We start from the raw sequence: 18,618 nt of genomic DNA on the forward strand, positions 1-18,618 counted from the left end.
CAAGAATAGTTATGAAAATATTTAAAAATGCAGACTGGTGGCAAGAACTCCAGATCAAAGAGGAACACAACACAACAGATACAAAACAAGCCCTGTTCATTGTAAAATAGCCCAAGTAATAAACACTTACCACCTGTTGTTAACACCCCATAACCTAGACTGACCGAGATGTAGACAAAAACAGGAAGTCCCCCTTCCTCTGAAGCTGATGAAATAAGTAAATTAAGTATTTAAACAGAACAAAGTGCAGCATAATAATCTAAACTGCATAGAAGCTCTTCAGCCACATTCTCAAACAGAATCCATCAAATTCAGCACCGCCTTCCTAACCTGCAATCTTCTTCCCGACCTCTCCGCCCCCCCCCCAGTCTGACCTATCACCCTCACCTTGTCCTCTTTCCACCTATCACATTTCCGGCGCCCCTCCCCCAAGTCCCTCCTCCCTATCTTTTATCTTAGCCTGCTGGACCAACTTTCCTCATTCCTGAAGAAGGGCTAATGCCCGAAACGTCGATTCTCCTGTTCCCTAGATGCTGCCTGACCTGCTGCACTTTTCCGGCAACACATTTCCGTCTCTGATCTCCAGCATCTGCAGACCTCACTTTCTCCTCTGAAGAATAACCCACCCAGACCCATTCCCCTACTGCTCTCAATTTACACCTAACCTACACATCCCTGAATACTATGGACAATCTTAGCATAGCCAATTCACCTGACCGCACATCTTTGCACTCTTGGAGGAAACCGGAGCACCCGGAGGAAACCCACACATACAGGGGGAGAATGTGCAAACTCCACACAGACAGTCATCTGAGGCTGGAATTGAACCCGGGTCCCTAGCGCTGAGAGACAACAGTGCTAATGCAGAGGAGTTCAGAGGACATTTACTAGAATGTTGCCTGGTATGGAGGGAAGGTCTTGTGAGGAAAGGTTGAGAGACTGGAGGCTGTTTTTGTTAGAGACAAGAAGGTTGAGAGGTGACTTAACTGAGACATATAATCAGAGGGTTAGATAGGGTGGATAGTGAGAGCCTTTTTCCTCAGATGGTGATGGCGAGCACGAGGAGACATAGCTTTAAATTGAGGGGGTGGTAGATATAGGACAGATGTCAGAGATAGTTTCTTTACTCAGAGAGTGGTAGGGGCGTGGAACACTCTGTCTGCAACAGTAGAAGACTCGCCAACTTAAAACCTCCCTTCAAAAAAAGCTAGGGCAAAATGCATCTCTTGAAGTCACAGTGTTGTCACACAACAGTGTACGATTGTAATTTAAATGGTCGTTAGATAAACATGGATGAAAATGGAGTAGTGTAGCTTAGATGGGCTTCAGATTGGTTTCACAGGTCGGTGCTGTAATGTTCTATGTTCTAAGTGCAAAATGTTTTTGCCTCAATTAATAGCTGAACCTGTATGTTAACTTTTTATGCTTCGTATACATGAACACCCAGACCCCTGGACGATACACATTTTTGGAGTTTTTGCATTTAAAGAATAGTCTTAGAATCCTAGAATCACTACTGTATGGGAGCAGACCATTTAGCCATTCAAGTCCACACCAACTGTCTGAAGAGCAGCCCAACAAGACTCACCATCTCCCCACTCCCCACTAGCTAGGCATCTCTAGCTAGTAATGCCTCAGAGATGTTTTCTATAACATCAACACTTATTTAAAGAAGAACAGAGATAAAGTATCTGAAGAAACTTTCCTATCTTTTCTTTATTAGCTAACTTTCTGTCAGACTCTAATTTTTCCAATATTGCCCTTGACAGATATTAAGCTAACTGGCCTGTCATTTCCTGCTTACTGATGGATGGTATGTTGCCTCCCAGGTGCTCGGGTCAGGGATGTCACCGATCGTCTGCACATCATTCTAAAAGGGGAGGGTGAACAGCCAGTTGTCTTGGTGCATATAGGCACCAACGATGTAAGTAAAAAAATCGTGATGAGGTCCTGAAAGCAGAATTCAGGGAGCTAGGAGAGAAGTTAAAAAGGAGGACCTCAAAGGTAGTGATCTCGGGATTACTACTAGTGCCACGTGCTAGCCAGTGTAGAAATGAAAGAATAGGCAGGCTAGAGGGATGGTGTAGGGGGGAGGAGTTCAGGTTTGTTGGACATTGGAACCGGTTCTGGGGAAGGTGGGACAGTGACAAATTGGACGGTCTACACCTGAACCAGACTGGAACTAATGTCTTTGGGGGAGTTTTTGTTACTGCTGTTGGGAAGTTTTAAACTAATGTGGCAGGGGGCTGGGAGCAAGAAGAGAAGACAAGTAGACAGTGAGGTGGAAACCGGAGACTGTAAGAATCATGAAGTTAGCATTAATAAGGGGGAGAGTAGGCAGAGAGCAAATGGACATAGAAGAACTGGTGTCCTGAAGTGCGTCTCCTTTAATGCAAGGAATATAGTGGGTAAGGCAGATGAACTTAGGGCTTGGATTGGTGCCTGGGAGTATGATATTATTGCAATCACAGAGACTTAGTTGAAGGAAGGGCATGATTGACAACTAAACATTCCAGGATATAGATACTTCAGACAGGACAGGGAGGGAAGTAAGGGTGGGGGCAGAGTTACATTGCTGGTCAGGGATGATATCACAGCTGTGCTAAAGGAGGACACTATGGAGGGCTTGAGTAGTGAGGCATTATGGGTGGCGCTAAAAAATAAGAAGGATGCAGTTACATTGTTGGGACTGTATTACAGACCTCCCAACAGTGAGTGTGATGTAGAAGAGCAAATAGGTAAACCGATTATGGAAAGATGTAGAGGCAACGGGGTGGTAGTGATGGGACATTTTAATTTTCCCAACATTAACTGGGATACACTGAGTGTCAAGAGGTCTGGATGGGGCAGAGTTTGTAAGAAGCGTTCCAGCAGAGTTTTCTAAAGCAGTATGTCAATAGTCCAACGAGGGAAAGGGCTATATTGGACCTGGTACTGGGGAATGAACAAGGCCAGGTGGTAGAAGTTGTGGTGGGGGGTTTCTTGGGGAACAGTGACCATAATTCTGTAAGTTTTAGAATACTTGTAGACAAAGATGAGAGTGGTCCTAAAGAAAGACTACTAAACTGGGGCAAGGCCAATTATATCAAAATTCGGCAGGAGCTGGGAATGTGGATTGGACACAGCTATTTGAAGGGAAGTCCACATTTGATATTTGGGAGGCTTTCAAAGATAGTGCAGGATAGGTATGTCCCGTTGAAAGCAAAGGATAGGAAAGGCAAGATTCATGAACCGTGAATGACGGGAGAAATTGGATGACAGGAGAAATTGTATGTCTAGCCAAGAGAAAAAGGGAAGCATAAATAAGGTCCAAGCTGCTCAGAACAGAATGAGCCCTGGAGGAATGTCGGGAGAGTAGGACCAGTATTAAACGAGGAATCATGCGGGTTAAAAGGGGTCATGAAATAGCTTTAGCAAGCAGAATTAAGGAGAATCCCAAAGCCTTTTATTCTTATGTAAGAAGCAAGTGGGTAACTAGAGAAAGGATGGTCCCCTAAAGGATAAGAAAGGAAGACTGTGTGTCGAACCTGAGAAAATGGATGAGATTCTAAATGATTACTTTGCATTAGTGTTCACTGAGGAGAAAGACATGATGAATGCTGAGATTAGAATTAGAAGTTTGAGTACTCTGGATCATGTTGACACAAGTAGGTAAGATGTTTTGGGTAGGCTAGAGGTTATTAAGGCAGGCAAATCCCCAGGACTGGATGGGATCTATCCCAGGTTGCTGAGGGAGGTGAGAGAGGAAATAGCTGGGGCCCTGACAGATATCTTTTGTAGCATCCTTAAACACAGGTGAGGTGCCGGAGGACTGGAGGGTTGCTCATGTTGTCCCCTTGTACAAGAAGGGCAATAGAGATATTCTAGATAACTACAGACCAGTGAGCCTGACGTCAGTGGTGGGTAAGTTGCTGGAGGAGGTACTAAAGGATAAAATCTATTTATATTTAGAGAAGAATGGGCTTATCAGTGATAGGCAACATTTTTTTGTACAGGGTAGATCGTGCCATACCAACTTAATAGAGGAAATGACCAAGTTGATAGATGAAGGAAGGGCTGCCGAAGTCATATACATGGACTTAGTAAGGCGTTTGATAAGGTTCCCCATGGTAAACTAATAGAGAAAGTGAAGTCACATGGTGTGCAGGGTGTTCTAGCTAGGTGGATAAAGAACTGGTTGAACAATAGGAGAGAGAGAGTAGTCAAAGTGAGTTTCTCGAAATGGAGAAAGGTGACCATTGGTGTTCCACAGGGATCAGTGCTGGGGCCACTGTTGTTTGTGATATACATAAATCATCTGTTGGACTATAACCTGGTGTTGTGTGATTTTTAACTTTGTACATCTGGAAGAGGGCATTGTTGGCCTGATCAGTAAGATTGCAGATGACACGAAGATTGGTGGAGCAGCAGAAAACGTAGGGGACTGTCAAAGAATACAGGACATTATAGATAGACTGGAGAGTTGGGTGGAGAAGAGGCAGATGGAGTTCAATCCAGGCAAATGTGAGGTGATGCATTTTGGGAAGCCTAATTCTAGAGTGAACTATACTGTAAACGGAAGAGCCTTGGGAAAAGTTGTGAGCAGAGAGATCTGGGAATTCAGGTCCATTGTACCCTGAAGGTGGCTGCATAGGTGGATAGAGTAGTCAAGAAGGCATATGGTATGCTAGCCTTCATCGGACGGGGTATAAGAGCTGGCATGTTAAAATTGTACAAGACTTTGGTTCGGCTGCATTTAGAATACTGTGTACAGTTGTGGTCGCCACATTATCGAAAGGGTGTGGACCCTTTGGAGAGGGTGCATAGAAGGTTTACGAGGATGTTCCCTGGTATGGAAGGTGCTAGCTATGAAGAGAGGTTAAGTAGGTTAGGATTGTTTTCATTACAAAAAAGGAGATTATGGGGGGATCTGATTGAGATCTACAAAATCATGAAGGATATAGATAGGGTAGATAGAGATAAGCTTTTTCCCAGGGTGAAGGATTCAGTAACAAGACGTCACGCTTTCAAGGTGAGAGGGGAAAAGTTTAAGGGGATACACGCGGCAAGTACTTTACACAGGTGCCTGAAACGCGTTGCCAGCAGAGGTAATATAGGCAGGCATGGTAGAACTATTTAAGGTGCATCTGAATAGATGAATGAGTCGGTGGAGAGTAGAGGGATACAGATCCTTACGAATTGGGTGATAGGTTTGGACAGTAGATTTGGATCGGCTCAGGCTTGGAGGGCAGAAGGGCCTGTTCCTGGGCTGTAAATTTTATTTGTTCTTTGTTTTTCCTTCCTTATTCATCTTTTACCAGTTCTTTGCTTTTTATATACCCTGTCCATTCTCTGAACTGGCATCTACCTTTGCACAATTATATGTCTTTTCTTTGAGTTGATACCATCTTTGACTTTTTTGTTATGTACTGATGGCTTGTGGTACCTTAGAACTTTGTTGATTTGTTAGAATGTACCTACTCTGCACTTTCTGGAATATCCCCTTAAGTTTTTGCTACTGTATCTCTGTTAACCTATTCTTTAGCTTAAATTGCCAGGTTTTTCTGCCAGCTCTACTTTCATGCCTTCATAATTGGAAAAGTGGGATAGTGTAGGTAGTAATATATTATTGGTGGTACAGACTTGATAGACCAAAAGGCCTCTTCTCTACAGAATCCTGTTTGATTCTGATTTTCAGTCTGATTAACTGCAACAATGTCAGCACACCACTCTTCCTAATTATCTCACTGCGATGGGAACTTCATGCCATTGTTCTTAGTCTGTTTTACTGTGATGCCTGAATACATTTTATGAGGAGATGGACAGATGTTTAATCAATAATGAAGTAAAGATATATAGGAAAAGACTGGGAAGGTGAAGTTGAGGCTGAGATGAGATAAGCCATAATCATGTTTGAATTGCCTACTCCTTCTCCTAGTCTCTAAGTTCTTAGCAGAGTTTTTTTCATTAACATTGCTACCTCAGTTCCTTTTCCTTGTGGCTTTTTTTTCTGGAACATTGAATACTTCTGAAAATTTCTAATAAAGAGTCTTAAGCTTTGACTTCGTAATTATGTATTCTGGTTATAATTGCTACTGCACTCTTCTGTTTATATTTTCTGTTCCTTGCTATCACACTCTGATTATCATTTGCTTCTTCATTACCCGGCACCATTTCTGTCTGATTTCATTTTGGGATTTTATTAATTTTCCTTCATTGTAAGCCTCCCCAACTTATAGATTTAAATGCTACCTACAACCCTTGTTATCTAATTTGCCAGGACACAGGTCTTATCAGGGTTCAAGTGTAGCCTGCCCCAAAGGAACAGCTTTCTCTTCCCCTAGTACTGGTGTCAGAGCCCATGGATGGGAATCCATTTGCTCCCACAACAATTTGTGAGCCATGCATTTCCTTTCTAATCATATCATTTGTCAATTTCTATGTAGCTCAAGTAGTAGTCTTGACATTATTATCTTTGTGAGTCTGCTTTATAATTTAGCCACTAGTTGCACATAAGACTGTAAGCAACAGGAGTAGGCTGTTCAGCCACTGGTGCCTGCTCCACCATTCAATTAAATGATGGCCGATCCAACACTCTTCACATCCATTTTCCTGCCTTTTCCCCATTACCCTTGATTCCCCTGCGATAAGAACCTATCTATCTCAGCCTTAAATATATATAAGAGCTTTGTTCTCTCAGCTGTCTGTGGCAAGGAGTTCCAAAGACACTCACTCTCAGAAGAAATTCCTCTTCATCTCAGTCTTATGCCCTCTGAACCTAGACTCTCCCCTGAGGGGAAACTTAGCATTTACCCTGTCAAGCTCCTTAAGAATCCTATATGTTTCAATGAGGTCACCTCTCATTCTTCTAAATTACAACGAATAGAGTCCCAACTGTTCAGCCTTCTCTCATGAGAGAACCCCTCCATACTGGGGATCATCCTAACGAAGGTTCTCTGAACTGATTCCCGTGAAATAAAATATTTTCTTAAATAAGGGGACCAAAACTACTCTCAGTGCTCCAGATGTGATCTCACCAGCACCTTGTACAGTTGCAGTAAGACTTCCCTACTGTTAAAGTCCAACTCCCTTAAAATAGGGGCTCACATTAAATAGCCAATTTTCTCCGATTGTTTAAGAAGGGTAGCAAGGATAATCCAGGCCTGTGAGTGTCACATTGGTGGTCAGAAAATTATTGGAAAAGATTCTTGGAGACAAGATCTCTATGCATTTAGAAGCAAACAGACTTATTAGCGATAAACAGTATAGTTTTGTGTGGGGGAGGTCGTGAGTTTTTTGAGGAGGTCATGACGATGATTGAGGGAAAAGTGGTTGATACTGTTTACATAGACTTCAGTAAAGCCTTTGACAAGGTCCTTCATTGCAGACTGGTACAAAAGGTGAAGTCACACAGTATCGGGGTGAGCTGGCAAGGTGGATACAGAACTGGCTCATCGGAGGTGGAGGGTAACAGTGGAAGGATGCTTTTTGGAATGGAAGATTGTGACTACTGGTGTTTTACAGGGATCAGTGATGGGACCTCTGCTGTCTGTGGTCTACATAAATGATGTGGAGGAAAATGTAGCTGGTCTCAGTAAGTTTGCAGATGATACAAAGATTGGTGGAATTGCAGATAGTGAGGAGGATTGTCAGAGGATACAGCAGGATATGGATCAGGCATGAACAGAAAAATGGCAGATAGAGTTTAATCCGGACAAATGTGCAGTAATACATTTTGGAAGGTCAAGTACAGGTGGAAAATATACAGTGAATGGCAGAACCCTTAGGTGTATTGATATGCAGAGGGATCTGGGTGTGCAAATCCACAGATCGCTGAAGGTGGCAGCATAGTTAGATAAGGTAGTATAAAAAGCCCTGGGGCATGCTTGCCTTCATTGGAAGGGGGATTGAGTATTAGGATAGGCAAGGTATGTTGCAGCTTTATAGAACTTTAGTTAGGTCACACTTGGAATATTATGTACAGTTCTGGTCACCATGTTACTAGAAGGATGTGGATGCTTTAGAGAGGGTACAGAAAAAGTTTACTAGGATGTTGCCTGGTCTGGGGGATTTTAGCTATGAAGAAGGTTGGATAAACTGAGTTTGCTGTCACTCGAATGCAGCGGGTTGAGGGGCAACCTATGTTTGAGGCAAGATTTTTCACATAAAGGGTGGTGAATGTCAGGCACATGTTGCCAGAGGAGACAATAGACAATAGGTGCAGGAGTAGGCCATTCTGCACTTCGAGCCAGCACCACCATTCATTATGATCATGGCTGATCTTCCTCAATCAGTATCCTGTTCCTCTGGGTGAAGAAGTTTCTTCTCAACTCTATTCTAAGTGGCCTATCCCTTATTTTTAACTGTGTCCTCTGGTTCGGGACTCGCCCATCAGCGGAAACATGCCTCCTGCCTCCAGAGCGTCCAATCCTTTAATAATCTTATACGTCTCAATCAGATCCCCTCTCAGCCTTCTAACCTCAAGCGTATACAAGCCCAGGCGCTCCAATCTTTCAGCGTAAGATAGTCCCGCCATTCTGGAAATTGACATTGTGAACCTACGCTGCACTCCCTCAATAGCCAGAATGCCTTTCCTCAAATTTAGAGACCAGAACTGCGGACAGTATTCCAGGTGGGGTCTCACCAGGGCCCTGTACAGCTGCAGAAGAACCTCTTTGCTTCTATACTCAGTTGCTCTTGTTATGAAGGCCAGCATGCTATTAGCCTTCTTCACTGCCTGCATGCTTGCTTTCATTGACTGATGTACAAGAACACCTAGATCTCGTTGTACTGCCCCTTTACCTAACTTGACTCCATTTAGGTAGTAATCTATCTTCCTGTTCTTGCCACCGAAGTGGATAACCACACATTTATCCACATTAAACTACATCTGCCATGCATCCGTCCACTCACCTAGTCTGTCCAGGTCACCCTGTATTCTCCTAACATCCTCCTCACATTTCACCCTGCCCCCAGCTTTGTATCATCAGCAAATTTGCTAATATTACTTTTAATACCTTCATTTATATCATTAATGTACATTGTAAAAAGCTGTGGTCCCAGCTCTGATCCCTGCAGCACACCACTGGTCACCGCCTGCCATTCCGAAAGGGAGCCGTTTATCACTACTCTTTGTTTCCTGTCAGCCAGCCAATTTTCAATCCATATCAGTATTTTGCCCCTAATACCATGTGCCCTAATTTTGCTCACTAACCTCCTATGTGGGATTTTATCAAAGACTTTCTGAAAGTCCAGGTATACTACATCCACTGGATCTCCCTTGTTCATCTTCAGAGTTACATCCTCAAAATATTCCAGAAGATTAGTCAAGCATGATTTCCCCTTCATAAATCCATGCTGACTCTGATCTATCTTGTTACTGCTATCCAGATGTGTCATAATTTCGTCCTTTATAATTGACTGCAGCATTTTTGCCACCACTCAGGTCAGACTAACTGGTCTATAATTCTCTGTTTTATCTCTCCCTCCTTTCTTAAAAAGTGGGACAACATTAGCCACCCTCCAATCTGCAGGAACTGATCCTGAATCTATAGAACATTGGAAAAGGATCACCAATGCATCCATGATTTCTAGAGCCACCTCCTTCAGTACCCTGGGATGCAGACCATCAGGTCCTGGGGACTTATCAACATTCAGGCCTAACAGTCTCTCCAACACCATTTCCTGCCTAATATAAATTCCCTTCAGTTCAGGTCCTTCAGCCACTGTTACATCTGGGAGATTGCTTATGTCTTCCCCAGTGAAGATAGATCTAAAGTACCAATTCAACTCTTCTGCCATTTCTTTATTCCCCATAATAAATTTGCCCCTTTCTGTCTTCAAGGGCCCAATTTTAGGAGGTGGTGGAAGCAGACAATAGCAGCATTCAAGAAACACCTGGACCAATACATAAATAGGAAGGAAATAGAGGGATACAGATCCTTTAAGTAAAGACAGTTTTAGGAGGGCTGAAGGGTCTGTTCCAATGCTGTATTGTACTTTGTATTCCATTAGTTTTCCTGATTACCTGCTGCACCTGTGTGCTAACTTTTATTCATTCACTAGTATTTCCAAGTTCCTTTTGCTTTGCAACTTTTTGCCCTTACTCAGAGAGTAGTAAGGGTATGGAATGCTTTGTCTGCAGCGGTAGTTCGCCAACTTTAAGTACATTTAAGTCGTCATTGGACAAGCATATGGACATACATGGAATAGTGTAGGTTAGATGGGCTTCAGATTGGTATGACAGGTCGGCGCAACGTCAAGGGCCGAAGGGCCTGTACTGCACTGTAATGTTCTATGTTCTGCAGGTTTTCTCCATTTAATTAATACATTTTTGCTGCTCTTTGCAAAATGAACAACTGCATTCCCACGTTATACTCCATTTGCCAACTTTTTGCCTACTTAACCTCTCAATATCTTGCAATAACCTGTTTGTATCCCTCTCGCAACCTGCTTTTCCATCTATTTTTGTGTTCATTGCAAATTCAGTGATAATACATTCGTTTCCTTCCTCCAGGTCACTAATATATATTGTAAACAGTGTAGTCCCAGTACTGATCCCTGTGGAACCTCATTAGTTACAGCCAACCCAGGGGAAAAAAAACTCATCCCCACTTGCTGTTTACTGTCCATTTGCTAATTCACTAACCATACCGACATAATACCTTCAATATTATGGGGTCTTATAATGTGACTTTTTGTGAAGTACGTTGTTGAACATCTTCTGGAAGTCCAAATTCAGCAAATCGACTGATTCCCTTCAATGCATTCTGGTTGACTCTACCTCAAAAATCTCTAATAATCCATAGATGTTTCTGCAGAAGTTCCCCAACCCTCTGCAGAGAGCATCTTCCAAACCCACAACCACTACCAACTAGAAGGACAGGAGCAACAGGAACTTGGGAACACCACTACCTGCAAGTTCCCCTCCAAGCCATTCACCATCCTGACTTGGAAATGTATGACTGTTCCTTCAATGTTGCTGGGTCAGAATTCTGGAACGCCTTCTGTAACATCATGTGATCCACTGGCACCACATAGACTGCAGCAGTTCAAGAAGGCTCACCGTGATTTTCTGAAGACCAACTAGGGATGATCGATAAATGCTGGCCAGCCAGCGATGTCTCCATCATGTGCAAGAAGAATGAAAAAAAAGTCCCTCTGCAGAATCTCTTTCCTAGTCAATCTCATGTGTTTGGTGCATATATGAAACATGACTACTGGATCCTTTCTCTCTCACTCAAAGCACTCTTCAGCCCAGAAGAGATGTCCTGATACTTTGCACTAAGTTGGCAACACAGCCTTCGGGATTCTCTCTCATTGCTGCTAAGAACAGTAGCTATTCCCCAACCCCATTTTCTCATATTGCTGCTATATTTTGATTGTCCCTCAATTTGCATGGCTGTCTGTACCACAATGCTGTGGTCAGTTCGTTCATCCTCCCTGCACTCGTTCACACAGGGAGCAAGAACCTCATATTATTGGACAAGGATGCTGGCTAAGGCCAATCCACAGGTAAAGTCTGGATTCCAATACCTTCCTCCTTTGCACTCATACCCTTCAGTTATAAGGATAAATTGGAGAAGTTGGGACTGTTCTCCTGGAGAGGAGAAGATTGAGGAGATTCGCTAGAAGGTCTAAAAATCATGAGTGAGCTGGATAGATAGATAGGAAGTACCTGTTCCCACTCGTATAAGGAAAAGAACATGAGCACTGATTTGAAGTGATGTGAAAAAGCAACAAGGGTGAAGTGAGTAAAAACATTTTCACTTAACGAGTTGTTAGAGTAAGGAATGCCCTGCCTGAAAGCATAGTGAAGGCAGTTTCAGTTGAGGAATTCAAGAGGGCATTGTATGGTTATTGGCTACAAGGGAATTAGAATAAAGTAGAAATTTGGTACAGAGGGATAATGCTCATTTAATGAGCCTGTGCCAGTATGATGGGTTGAATGGCCTTCTGAACCATAATATTTCTATGATTCTGACCATTGCACAAACCAAATTTGACATAATTAATCTCAGGGGTATGACTATCTTCTGAAAGGTAGTGTCCAAGTAATTCTTCTCCCGCCTAATATGTCAGAGTATCCATAGCTCGGACTCCAGTACATCAGCTCTGAGCTGAAATTCCTCAAGCAACCAATACTTACTGCAGATGTGGTTTCCATGGATCATACTGGAGTCCATTAGCTCAACAGATAGCTGCCTGCCCAGCCATCTGTATCCTATTCAATTAATTAATTACAATGTTAAATACTTCAAAAGTGAATTTCCTAACTGTACCCTTCAGCTGTAATATTATCTCCTGATTAAAACCACTTAGCCACTAAGAAGAGTCAGAGATGAAATACTAAGCACTCACATACTTCCTCTCCTGTGAGTCAACTTTGGCTCTGGCAGATGGAAACAATTTGAAAGGTGTCTCTGCTGCTGGATTTATCTCGAGTTGATGCTATTTTTCTAACACTGATCTGCTCTCCCAACCTTTTTCACAACGGCACTTGCTGCATACACCTCCCAGACTGCAACACAGTGACACTGGCTTACTGCACTCTCCACCCTGTCTCATTGGCCCATTTAAGATTCGTTTTTTTTGGAGTATGTCAGTTTCAAACTGAGCATAGAATTTAATGATATTTTGATTACTATTTCCTAGTGGATCCTTTGCTACAACATCACTAATGAACATTTGCTCATTACAAAGTACTTATAAGATATTATAAGGTAGTTTTATCCCTCAGCAGTTTCACGATGCAATGCTCCAAGCAACTGTCAGTAAAACATTCTACCATCTCACTTTCTTGCCTACTCTTCCTATGAAGAATAAAGTCCCCCAGAATTTTTAGATTGCCTTTGTTACAAGTACCAATAAATTCATTTCTCTGTCCACCAGTGTAACTACTGTTAGGGAACTGTAAACTTTTCTTCATCTTTTCCAAATTTCTACCATGCTGAACTTCTGCGTCCAGATCCTTTTCCTTATGTCATTGTTTACTATCAGGGTTACCCTTTCTTCTTTGCTATTCTGTTCATCTTTCGGAAATATTGTGTACCTGGGAATTTTTCATTTCTCAATCTTAATCACTTTATAACTATGTATTTCTGGTGCTTAGATCTGAATAATTTCTGTTTGTGCCATTAGTTCATCTGTTTCATTGCAGATGCTTCAAACATTCAGATAAAGAACCTTTAATTTTGTTGTTTGCTTCTGTTGCCAGCAAAGACAATATTTGCTTTTGTACAACTTTTGTTAAATTCTCTGTCGTTTTCTGCCTCACTCTGTCCATGTTTATTCATATAGCTGTACTGTTCTGATATGCAAACCTTTCTCTTTGGATTTCTAAGCCTCCCTTCAACTGAACCCCCATCCCTCAACCCAGTTTAAACTCCCTCCCTTGGGGTTGGCTTATGAGGAGAGGCTGTGTAGATTGGGATTATATTCATTGGAATTCAGAAGAATGAGGGGGGAGTCTTATAGGAACATAAAATTATGAAGGGAATGGATAAAATAGAAATAGATAGGATATTTCCACTGGTAGGTGAGACTAGTACAAGAGGGCATGGCCTCAAGATTAGAGGAAACAGGTGTAGAACTGAACTGAGAAGGATCTTCTTCACCCAGAGGGTTGTAAATCTATGGAATTCTTTGCCCAGGGAAGTAGTTGACGCTACTACAGTAATCACTTTTAAAGCTAAGGTAGATACTTTTTTAAAGAATGAAGGGATATGGTGAATACGTGGGTAAGTGGAGCTGAGTCCATGAAAACATTAGCCATGATCTTATTGAGTGGCAGAGCAGGCTCGAAGGGCCGGACGGCCTATTCTTATGTTCCATAATTGCATAGTTGGCCCAGATGCTCATCCCAGCACCGTTCAAATGGAAACTTTCTTGACAAAATAACTTACTCTTCTCTGAGTACTGAAGACAGTGACACATGAATCAAAAACATTCTTCTAACGTCACTATTTGAGCCATGCATTTCATTTTCTAATCTGCCTGTCTCTATGGTAATTGATACATGGTTCTGGATTAGTGGTGCTGGAAGAGCACAGCAGTTCAGACAGCATCTGAGGAGCAGTAAAATCGACGTTTCGGGCAAAAACCCTCCTGATGAAGGGCTTTTGCCTGAAACGTCGATTTTACTGCTCCTCGGATGCTGCCTGAACTGCTGTGCTCTTCCAGCTCCACTAATCCAGAATCTGGTTTCCAGCATCTGCAGTCATTGTTTTTACCTAATTGATGCATGGCTCAGGTAACAATTGAGATATAATTAACTTTCTTTAAGAACATCATTCTTGGCACTAATTTTATCAGGGTTCCCGTATGTCGCACAACAACAGAACGTCCGTGTGAGATGTCCTTAAGGCAACAGAACCTTCAGAACTACTAGTCATAGCTGCAGAGAACACGGTGTTCCCTGAGTATACTGTCTCCCACAGCTGTCATATTCTATTCACTACCCCCCACCCCCTGCCCCAACCAAATTCTTGAATGGCATCCACAGTAGTACCAAGTATGGTTTATCTGTTGAATAAAATAAAATCATGAGACTCCTGCATGACAACATGATGTTTCTTCATACTGGTCCCTGATCATTGTTACTATTCTTTTCCTGTCTTTGATTATTGTGATCAGTTCTAAAGTTTTGCCTAGCCGAAGGAGTATGAATGCCTCCTAAGTAATACTCTCTCTCTCTCTCTCTCTCTCTCTCTTTCTTTGACGTGTTGCCATGTCTGCAGCTTGGCCTCCTGCGCAAAGAGTCTGAGCCAAAACACTTCTTTTTTTCTTGATTTTCCCTTCATAATTTTCTAGACAGGAAACCCATATTATACAGTCAATAGATAACAAATGCTGTGCCATATATAATACACTAACTAAGTAATAATGAATAAACTCCCAATACATTTTATTTCTGCTAGGACATCTCTGCAGGAGTTTATTAGGGTAGCATCCTAGGCCTAACCATCTTCAGCTACTTCAGCAACGATCTTCTCTCCATCATTGGGTAATAAGTGGGGAGTGAGAGTGTGATGCTGGAAAAGCACAGCAGGTCAGGCAGCATCTGAGGAGCAGGAGAGTCGACGCTTCAGACAAAAGCCCTTCATCAGGAATTGATGTTGCCTCACTTGCTGTGCTTTTCCAGCATCACACTCTTGACTCTAATCTCCAGCATCTGCAGTCCTCACTTTTGCCCTGATAAGTGGGGATGTTCACTAATGATTGCACAATGTTCAGCACCATTCGTGACTCCTCAGACACTGAAGTAGTCCATGTCATAGAATCCATATAGTATGGGAGCATCACCACCAAAATCTAGCCATTGCCATCACTGAATCCTGCACTACTAATATCCTGGGGGATTACCATTGACCAGAAATCAAACTGAAGAAGATACATGCATACAATGGCAATCAGAACAGATGCAAAGAATCTTCAAGTGATTAAACCACCTCCTCACTCCCTAGAACCTGTCTACCATTTATGAGGTGCAAGTCAGGAGTATAACGGAATACCTGTGCTCCTCACTTGCTGCTCAAACAATACTTGAGACATTCGATGCTATCCAGGACAAAATAGTCTGCTTGCTTGACACCATGTCCACAAATATTCACTCCCTCCACCACCAATGCTTACTGGCAACAGTGCATACCATCCACAACATAGAGTATAGAGCTGTACAGGACAGAAACAGATCTTTTGTTCCAAGTCACCCATGCAAATCAGATATTTTAAATTAATTCATTCCTATTTGCCAGCATTTGTCCCATGTCCCTCTAAACCCTTCCTATTCATATACCTGTCTAGATGCCTTTTAAATGTTACAATTGTACCGCCTCCACCACTTCCCCTGGCAGCTCACTCCAAACATGCACCACCCTGTATGTGAAAACGTTGCTCCTTAGGTCTATTTTAAATCTTTCCCCTCTCACCTTAAACCATGCACTGCAGAAATTAATCAAGGCTTCTTGACAGCACTTTGAAAACCACAACCACTTCCATCTCGGAGAATGATAGTGAAACATAGGAACACCTGCACACTCCCTTCAAAGTCACTCAACATTAACACTTGGAAATATATTGTTCTTTAACATCACTAGGTCAAAATCTTAGAATTCCATCCCTAAGGGAATTGTGGGTCTAGCCATGGCACATGGACTGTAGTGGAGGCAGTTCAGAGAAGGTTCATTTGATTAAGCATAGGTATGCAAAGACCGTCTTATGAGGAAAGTTGAGTACATTGGGCCTGTACTCATTGGAATTGAAAAAGATGAGAGGGTAGGAGTTGGGAGATCATGTTGCAACTATACAGGCCATTGGTTCAGCCACTTTTGGAGTATTGTGTGCAATTCTGGATTCCCTCCTTTTGGAAGGATATTGTGAAACTTGAAACGGTTCAGAAAAGATTTACAAGGATGTTACCAGGGTTGGAGGGTTTGAGCTATAGGGAGAGACTGAATAGGCTGGGGGTGTTTTCCCTGGAGTGTCAGAGGCTGAGGGATGACCTTATAGAGGTTTATAAAATCATGAGGAGCATGGATAGGCAAAGTTTTTTCCACGGGATGGGGAGCCCAAAACTAAGGGCCTTAGGTTTAGGTTGAGAGGCAGAAAGATATAAAAGGGACCTAAGGAGCAGCTTTTTCACACACAGGGTGGTATGTGTATGGAATGAGCTGCCAGCAGAAGAGGTGAAGGCTAGTACGATTACAACATTTAAAAGGCATCTGGATGGGTATATGAATAGGAAGGGTTTAGATGGATATGGGCCAAATGCTGGCAAATGGGACGAGATTTAAACAGGATATCTGATCGGCATGGTGGAGTTTGACCCCAAAGGATCTATGTATGTTCTCTCTCACTGTGACTCTGGGGAACCTTATTGTCTTTATACTATTGAAACATAAAGACTCTTGGGGGATTTGACAGGGTAGATGCAGTAAGATTGTTTACCCCATGTGGGAAGTCTGGAACCAGAAGGCATAATCTCAGAATAAGGAGTCCTTCATTTAAAACTGATGTGGATTTTCTTTCTGGAAGGTGGTGAATGTTTGGAATTCTTTACCTCAGAGGGGTGTCAAGGCTAGGTTGTTAAGTATGTTCAAGCTGAGACAGAAATTTTTAACCAAGGGTCATAGGGAAAAGGCAGGAAAATAGAGTTGAGGATTATCAGGTCAGCCATAGAACAATACAGCACAGAACAGGCCCTTTGGCCCACGATGTTGTGCTGAACATTTGTCCTAGCTTAAGCACCCATCCATGTACCTATCCAATTGCCGCTTAAAGGTCGCCAATGATTCTGGCACTGCCACTCCCACAGGCAGCGCATTCCATGCCCCCACCACTCTCTGGGTAAAAACCTACCCCTGACATCCCCCTATACCTTCCACCCTTCACCTTAAATTTATGTCCCCTTGTAACACTGTTGTACCCGGGGGAAAAATTTTTGACTGTCTACTCTATCTATTCCTCTGATCATCTTATAAACCTCTATCAAGTCACCCCTCATCCTTCGCCGTTCCAATGAGAAAAGGCCTAGCACTCTCAACCTATCCTCGTACGACCTATTCTCCATTCCAGGCAACATCCTGGTAAATCTCCTCTGCACCCTCTCCAAAGCTTCCACACCTTTCCTAAAGTGAGGCGACCAGAAATGCACACAGTACTCCAAATGTGGCCCAACCAAAGTCCTGTACAGTTGCAACATCACCTCACGACTCTTGAATTCAATCCCTCTGCTAATGAACGATAATACTCCATAGGCCTTCTTACAAACTCTATCCACCTGAGTGGCAACCTTCAAAGATCTATGTACATAGACCCCAAGATCCCTCTGTTCCTCCACCTGACTAAGAACCCTACCATTAACCCTGTATTCCGCATTCTTATTTGTTCTTCCAAAATGGACAACCTCACACTAGGCAGGGTTGAACTCCATCTGCCACTCCTCAGCCCAGCTCTGCATCATATCTAAGTCCCTCTGCAGCCGACAACAGCCCTCCTCACTGTCCACAACTCCACCTATCTTCGTATCATCTGCAAATTTACTGACCCACCCTTCGACTCCCTCATCTAAGTCATTAATAAAAATTACAAACAGCAGAGGACCCAGAACTGATCCCTGCGGAACTCCACTTGTAACTGGGCTCCAGGCTGAATATTTACCATCTACCACCACTCTCTGCCTTCGACCGGTTAGCCAGTTTTCTATCCAATTGGCCAAATTTCCCTCTATCCCATGCCTCCTGACTTTCCGCATAAGCCTACCATGGGGAACCTTATCAAATGCCTTACTAAAATCCATGTACACTACATCCACTGCTCTACCCTCATCCACATGCTTGGTCACCACCTCAAAGAATTCAATAAGACTTGTAAGGCAAGACCTACCCTTCACAAATCCGTGCTGGCTGTCCCTAATCAAGCAGTGTCTTTCCAGATACTCATAAATCCTATCCCTCAGTACCCTTTCCATTACTTTGCCTACCACAGAAGTAAGACTAACAGGCCTGTAATTCCCGGGGTTATCCCTATTCCCACAACATTCGCTACTCTCCAGTCCCCTGGAACCACCCCCGTTGCCAGTGAAGACGAGAAGATCATTGCCAACGGTACTGCAATTTCCCCTCTTGCTTCCCACATAAT

The 18,618-nt window shown here is 42.9% G+C and overlaps 1 protein-coding gene across 1 annotated transcript in view; it reads left to right on the plus strand.

Moving 5' to 3' along the window:
• Window positions 1–13,450, plus strand: part of LOC122564277 (transmembrane protein 39B-like) — a 65,550-nt gene extending 52,100 nt beyond the window's left edge. The window contains exon 5 of the mRNA XM_043718952.1: window positions 10,800–13,450. Within this exon, the coding sequence (XP_043574887.1) occupies window positions 10,800–11,068 (269 nt within the window). The 3' untranslated portion in view covers window positions 11,069–13,450. The remainder of the gene's footprint in view (window positions 1–10,799) is intronic.
• The last annotated feature ends 5,168 nt before the right edge of the window (window positions 13,451–18,618 follow it).

The sequence above is a fragment of the Chiloscyllium plagiosum genome, chromosome 29, assembly GCF_004010195.1.
Source record: "Chiloscyllium plagiosum isolate BGI_BamShark_2017 chromosome 29, ASM401019v2, whole genome shotgun sequence".
NCBI lineage: Eukaryota > Metazoa > Chordata > Chondrichthyes > Orectolobiformes > Hemiscylliidae > Chiloscyllium > Chiloscyllium plagiosum.